The sequence below is a fragment of the Gymnoscopelus braueri genome (genome assembly GCF_963280865.1).
Source record: "Gymnoscopelus braueri genome assembly, chromosome: 19".
NCBI lineage: Eukaryota > Metazoa > Chordata > Actinopteri > Myctophiformes > Myctophidae > Gymnoscopelus > Gymnoscopelus braueri.
The window spans coordinates 384,483-392,500 of record NC_137621.1 but is presented as its reverse complement, the minus strand read 5'-3'; the positions used below and the strand labels follow the sequence as shown (position 1 = coordinate 392,500).

The window sequence follows — 8,018 nt, the reverse complement described above, 5'->3', positions numbered from 1 at the left end:
GTAGACTCTGGGTCCATAGACATATAAAGGTAGACTCTGGGTCCATAGACATATAAAGGTAGACTCTGTGACCATAGACATATAAAGGTAGGCTCTGACCATAGACATATAAAGGTAGACTCTGACCATAGACATATAAAGGTAGACTCTGGGTCCATAGACATATAAAGCTAGACTCTGACCATAGACATATAAAGGTAGACTCTGACCATAGACATATAAAGGTAGACTCTGGGTCCATAGACATATAAAGGTAGACTCTGACCATAGACATATAAAGCTAGACTCTGACCATAGACATATAAAGCTAGACTCTGACCATAGACATATAAAGGTAGACTCTGACCATAGACATATAAAGGTAGACTCTGGGTCTGTATCATATTAGAGGAGACACACTTCCTGACTACTGGACAATCACAGCGTTTCTTTTCCGAGACTTGGCAGAATCTAGTTGTATAAAAAGACATTATATACAATATATATACAATATATTTTTATACAACTAGATTCTGACAAGTCCCGGAAAAGACACGCTGTGATTGGCCAGGAGACAGGAAGCGTGCCCCCTCTAATATGGGGCCGCGATACAGGTCGCTCCAATGAACCAATGAGGTGTCTAGGTTTCTATATGAGACACACAAACACACAGTGTGCTCATTGTCTCCCCCTACAGGTTAGGTGGTGTAATATCAGCCTACAAGATAGTTCCTGATGAACTGGAAGACATCAAGGTGAGACTTTAATTATGACCAATTAACCTCTTTAATGATAATTAATTATGACCAATTAACCTCTTTAATGATCATTAATTATGACCAATTAACCTCTTTAATGATCATTAATTATGACCAATTAACCTCTTTAATGATAATTAATTATGACCAATTAACCTCTTTAATGATAATTAATTATGACCAATTAACCTCTTTAATGATAATTAATTATGACCAATTAACCTCTTTAATGATAATTAATTATGACAAATTAACCTCTTTAATGATAATTAATTATGACCAATTAACCTCTTTAATGATAATTAATTATGACCAATTAACCTCTTTAATGATAATTAATTATGACCAATTAACCTCTTTAATGATAATTAATTATGACCAATTAACCTCTTTAATGATAATTAATTATGACAAATTAACCTCTTTAATGATAATTAATTATGACAAATTAACCTCTTTAATGATAATTAACTATGACAAATTAACCTCTTTAATGATAATTAATTATGACCAATTAACCTCTTTAATGATAATTAATTATGACCAATTAACCTCTTTAATGATAATTAATTATGACCAATTAACCTCTTTAATAATAATTAATTATGACCAATTAACCTCTTTAATGATAATTAATTATGACCAATTAACCTCTTTAATGATAATTAATTATGACATTAATCTCTTTAATGATAATTAATTATGACAAATTAAAACCTTTAATGATGATTAATTATGACAAATTAACATCTTTAATGATAATTAATTATAACAAATTAACCCCTTTTAATGATAATTAATTATGACAAATTAACCCCTTTAATGATAATAAATTATAACAAATTAACCCCTTTAATGATAATTAATTATAACTAATGAATCTCTTTAATGATTATTAATCATTAATCATAATTAATCATTAATTATAACAAATGAACCCCTTTAATGGTAATTAATTATGACAAATTAACCCCTTTAAAGTTGCACAATGCAGATTCACAAATAACGATTTTTAGCAACCTCTGCTGGTCACTACCGTCACTGCATACAATTTCCGTAGTCCTCGATTACCCAGAATTCCATTTGTTTTCACCGGAAGCCGGAAGCGTTTCAAAAAGCGTTCTTTTAATTGTTTTATACTATCTGCGGATCATTTCTCTTAGCCAGTGGAGCATTAGTTACCATGAGCTGTGCTTTCTTTTTCTGTTCTTTTTCGATCTTCCAATCCTACATTCTCTTAAAATCAGCGTGAGGTTCCTTTTTGTTATTAGCGCGGTAGTTCCTGGCCAAACAGGAAACCGTTGCGGTAGTTCCTGGCCAAACAGGAAACCAGTGCATTTCCGCCTCCGTTTTCCGGCCAGATGACGTCATTTTCCCGGGAAAGTCCCCCCCGTCACCGTTCAATAGAAAATATATAAATAAAAGGCTTCCGGGGGTGAAATTCATGGAGTGGGTGTTGTGAAACTTTTGCCACTCACAAAAGATACACAATTTAACTTTAGTTTAGTTGAAAACGTTACCTAGTATTACTTTAACTCATTCACTGCCTAGAACGACTAAAACGACTTTTGTCCTTTAAGCCCCCACTGCCAAGAACGACTAAAACGACTTTTTTTTTTTTTCTTATTTATTTATTTAATTTTTAACCTAAAGACCAAGGAGATATGATTTGTTGAAGATCTAGACTCCAATCCACTTCCTTGTTAACTTAAAACTTAAACATTTTGTATCTTGGCTCCTGAGTACTTTCTTTTTCTATGAAAAATCTCTGGCAGTTTGTCAAACGCAAAAATAAAAAAGTTCTGGCAGTGAATGAGTTAATGATAATTAATTATAACAAATGAACCCCTTTAATGATAATTAATTATAACAAATTAACACCTTTAACGAATAATTATAACTATATAACTATGTCACGGTATAGAGACTAACATGGACAACGCACACACACTCATCTCACTACACAGCTGCTTCTAATTAATCATCCTGGCCAGCTTGGAAGTGACTGTTAGATTAGATGTTGTCCTATTTGAAAGTGCAGAAACATAATTGCCTTAATGCCTATAACATTAACGAGCATCAACGAGCGTCAGCTGGACACAGACACACACACCTGCCCTCTGCAGTGCTCTAATTTGAAAGTGACTGGAGTCTCATTTCTCTGCAAAAGACTTTGAATATGATGGAATATGATTAAGGATTACCTTGATCATGATAAGATCACATTTCATATAACACATACCATACAGTAAGAACTCCTGTAACTTATAAAAAAAAACAATACCGATATTTTCCGATATTACATTTGTATGCTAATATTGGCCGATAATATCGGACATCCCTAGTGATCACCTCACCTGTTTCTCCTCTGTTAATTAGTTAATAAGTTAATTAGGGTGATCACCTCACCTGTTTCTCCTCTGTTAATTAGTTAATAAGTTAATTAGGGTGATCACCTCAGCTGTTTCTCCTCTGTTAATTAGTTAATAAGTTAATTAGGGTGATCACCTCACATGTCTCTCCTCTGTTAATTAGTTAATAAGTTAATTAGGGTGATCACCTCACCTGTTCCTCCTGTTGATTGGGAGGTGCCAAGTACTGTATTGGAGAGGGGTGTTTGCTCCTGTTTTAACTGTTGTGTTTTAGCAGCTGCAAAGCTGCTCTACAAAGAGACAGAGACATCGTCATCCGCGACACCTATTTCATCCGCGACACCTATTTGTCATTTGCTGTCCTGGCTGTCCTTCACTACTTTAAGCCAATGGGGCCACTTCCCCGTTTAAGCCAATGGGGAGACGGCCCGTCCTCCGCAGTACCACCCCTGAGGAAATCAAGGCTCCTTAGTTTCTTCAACAACAGTATTCTGCAAGTGCAACGTAGCTTCAGACGGTGCGGACTACAGAGTTAGCTTAAATGCTAGCGTGCTTCCTCAGACCTAGTTGGACTATTACGTTATTATTTGGCCATGTTCACCCTGACTTTAATCTTCGCTATTGTTGGGAAGACCCGTGTGTTGTCTAAGAAGGTTGCCAACACTTATATAAAAAACATAATTAGCGTTTAGCGGCGCACATTCAATGTTGCCAGGTTTGGCGAGAAGTCAGGCTATTGAGTTTTGAGCCTAAATGCTAGCGTGCTTCCTCAGACTTAGTTGGCCTATTAAGTTATTATTTGGCCATGTTCACAGTTACTTTAATCTTCGCTATTGTTAGGAAGACCTGTGTGGTGTCTAAAAATGTTGCCACCACTTATATAAAAAACATAATTAGCATTTAGAGTCGCACAGTTGCCAGGTTTGGCGAGAAACAAGCAGGTCTATGATAACAATCACACACACACACGCTGACAATCCACACACACACACACACACACACACACACACACACACACACACACACACACACACACACACACACACACACACACACACACACACACACACACACACACACACACAATATACAGCATGCAGCTGCTAATAATATGACTGTCAAGTCATATTTATTCTTGTTTTCCTAATTCTAACTTTGAGTGAAGTGTCACCTGTTATATTAAATGCAAAAGACTGGTTATATGAAATGGAAACGATTTGAAAATAATTGTTAAGTAATTAATAGATAACTCATGGGCCATAGTTTGCCTGGTTTGGGTTAATTGATACATTATGTGTTCTTGGTATGACCCACCTGCTTTAAAGTGGTGGCTGCATGGGCCATAGAGTTATGATATATTATATTAGTTATAATATAATATAGTATGTTGGGGCCCGGTGTAGCTCATTAGGAAGCTGTTCGTTCAGCCTTTTGCCTGTTTTAATTTAAAAATACAGACTATTCTTTTATTAAACAGTTTTCTGCAGGAAATAAATATTCAGCTGTTTGAGCATAAAGATGAGGAATATTTATATATAAATGTATATATTTATACGTATATTTATTTAGATGAGGAATTAGCATTACGATATGGTGGAAATATGGTGACTGTTTATTTCAGCTGGAAAGATGCTTCTATACAGAGAGACTGCCTTTTCCACTGAAACGTGTGTGTGTGTGTGTGTGTGTGTGTGTGTGTGTGTGTGTGTGTGTGTGTGTGTGTGTGTGTGTGTGTGTGTGTGTGTGTGTGTGTGTGTGTGTGTGTGTGTGTGTGTGTGTGTGTGTGTGTGTGTGTGTGTGTGTGTTACAGGAAGTGTTGTTGGACTGGTGTGATGATCAGGAGTTGAATCTCATCCTGACCACTGGAGGCACCGGCTTCGCACCGCGGGATGTAACACCTGAGGTAGGTACACACACACACACACACACACACACACACACACACACACACACACACACACACACACACACATACACATACACATCACCGGCTTCGAATGCTATCAATACGGGCGGCAGTGGCTCAGGGGTAGAGTGGCCGGGTAGAGTGAACTGGAAAACCGCAAGGTCTGGAAAACCGCAAGGTTCCCAGTTCGATCCCGGGCTGGGGATTAGTGTCGAAGTGTCCTTGAGCAAGACGCTGAACCCCTAATTGCTCCCGATGAGCAGGATGGTGCCTTGCATGGTTTCCTCCGCCATCGGTGTATGAATGTGTGTGTGAATGGGTTAATGGCACAATCAATGTAAAGCGCTTCGGATAGAAGCGCTATATAAAATGCACCAAAAAAAATAAAAAAAATAAATACATTGAATGGGAGATTATCACGTTTTATCAGACCATTGAATGGGCGAGTAGGCGACGAGTAGGCGATATACGGACCTACCCGCGATCTGTCAGACCATTCATTGGGCGTAATCAGGAGCTACTGACCTACTTGGAGGCGGAGCAGTCCCCACAACATTATCTACGATTCTGTGCCTATCGGTACATAACTCCAACGGCGCTGAGTAGGCTCAGGCGAACGTCACACCGTTCAGGACGGCAACTCGGTCGCTTTAGCTCCCTCGGTGGTCCTTCACGGGGTGACAGATCGCCTGAGACTGCGCGCCTCCGTCATGGTCCCAAACCAAAACCTAAACCGAAACCTAACTATTTAAATCATCTCCGTTGGTAGGTCAGTATGTCTTGATAACACCCAATGAATGGTCTGATAAATCCTATAGTTTACACTACACTGTCTATCGTATTATTAATTAATTGTATTGTATTGTATTGTATTGTATTGTATTGTATTAATTGATTCATGGTATTGTAGTAATTGTATTGTTTTGATTGTATTGTCTTGCAGGCCACCAGAGAGGTGATAGAGAGAGAAGCTCCAGGCATGGCTCTGGCCATGTTGATGGGCTCCCTCAATGTGACGCCTCTAGGCATGCTGTCCAGGTACAATGATAATAATAACTAGAAAGTACTGTTCCTGAAGAAACAGTGTGGGATCGCTAAGGATGAATGTTGATAGTATCACACTAGAAAGTACTGTTCCTGATTAATTCTGTCTTACCTATTTATATTACATATTGTGATGTCACGTGAAGCTTGACCAATCCAAGAACGGGCGGAATAATAATAATAACTGGAAAGTACTGTTCCTGAAGAAACAGTGTGGGATCACTAAGAATGTTGCTAGTATTGATAGTGTTAGTAGTGTTATAGTAGGGTCATAATACAATGACATCAGTATTATGACATCACTAGAATGGCATTATGCATTATGACTAGAATGGCATTATGCATTATGACGTCACTAAATGGCATTTCTCCATTGAAATGACCCAAAAAACGGGAGGAATAATAATAATAATAATAAATAGTGAAGATAACATTAGTGCTAAATGTAGCGCTAAAGCGATCCCACAACTAAGTATAAAGGGTTTAAATGGACTTATCTTCATATAATTGGTCCTCACTAATGCTCTTTAGGACAGTTCAGAAACATGCCTGCAATAGTTGGGTTGCTAACTTTCCAGGAAGAGAAAGCCTACAGGTAGTAGCTTGGATTCCCCATCGATGATGTCACTGGTAGGCAGGTTTCTGAACTGTCCACAGAGTTAAGGCCTTTGCACACAGGGTGCGATTAGTCAATCAGTTTTTACCGCATGCGAAAAGACGCACGAATCGAACTGGGTTCGATTGAAAAAAAACGCATCGCCGCATCGCATCGCCGCACGGTAAATTGGGAGCCGGTGTGCATGAGGTCATAGAGAACCATGTGTTCATTTAAAAAATGATATTGTCCGTTTTTTCCGTGCGGAAAATCGCACCCTGTCTGCAAAGGACTTTATATGAAGATAAAGTTGAAAATGGCTGAAGTTTCCCTTTAAGTAGACCTTTTCCACAGCAGCCATTTTGACATGAACTAGTCTGGTAAATACAGGTGTTAAGGCCCTTAAATACAGGTGTTAAGGCCCCATAAATACAGGCGTTAAGGCCCTTACATACAGGTGTTAAGGTCCTTACATACAGGTGTTAAGGTCCTTACATACAGGTGTTAAGGTCCTTAAATACAGGTGTTAAGGTCCTTACATACAGGTGTTAAGGTCCTTACATACAGGTGTTAAGGTCCTTACATACAGGTGTTAAGGTCCTTACATACAGGTGTTAAGGTCCTTACATACAGGTGTTAAGGTCCTTAAATACAGGTGTTAAGGTCTTTACATACAGGTGTTAAGGTCCTTAAATACAGGTGTTAAGGTCCTTACATACAAGTGTTAAGGTCCTTAAATACAGGTGTTAAGGTCTTTACATACAGGTGTTAAGGTCCTTAAATACAGGTGTTAAGGTCCTTACATACAGGTGTTAAGGTCCTTACATACAGGTGTTAAGGTCCTTACATACAGGTGTTAAGGTCCTTACATACAGGTGTTAAGGTCCTTACATACAGGTGTTAAGGTCCTTACATACAGGTGTTAAGGTTCTTACATACAGGTGTTAAGGTCCTTACATACAGGTGTTAAGGTCCTTACATACAGGTGTTAAGGTCCTTACATACAGGTGTTAAGGTTCTTACATACAGGTGTTAAGGTCCTTACATACAGGTGTTAAGGTCCTTACATACAGGTGTTAAGGTTCTTACATACAGGTGTTAAGGTCCTTACATACAGGTGTTAAGGTCCTTACATACAGGTGTTAAGGTTCTTACATACAGGTGTTAAGGTCCTTACATACAGGTGTTAAGGTCCTTACATACAGGTGTTAAGGTTCTTACATACAGGTGTTAAGGTCCTTACATACAGGTGTTAAGGTCCTTACATACAGGTGTTAAGGTCCTTACATACAGGTGTTAAGGTTCTTACATACAGGTGTTAAGGTCCTTACATACAGGTGTTAAGGTCCTTACATACAGGTGTT

The 8,018-nt window shown here is 38.2% G+C and overlaps 1 protein-coding gene across 1 annotated transcript in view; it reads left to right on the top strand.

Annotated features, from left to right (window-relative positions):
- The window catches only part of gphna (gephyrin a), a 105,056-nt gene that overhangs the window by 17,322 nt on the left and 79,716 nt on the right, over positions 1 to 8,018 (top strand). Inside the window, exons 3-5 of the mRNA XM_080414414.1 lie at positions 677 to 734; positions 4,920 to 5,012; positions 5,959 to 6,053. Coding sequence (XP_080270540.1) covers positions 677 to 734; positions 4,920 to 5,012; positions 5,959 to 6,053 — 246 coding nt within the window. The remainder of the gene's footprint in view (positions 1 to 676; positions 735 to 4,919; positions 5,013 to 5,958; positions 6,054 to 8,018) is intronic.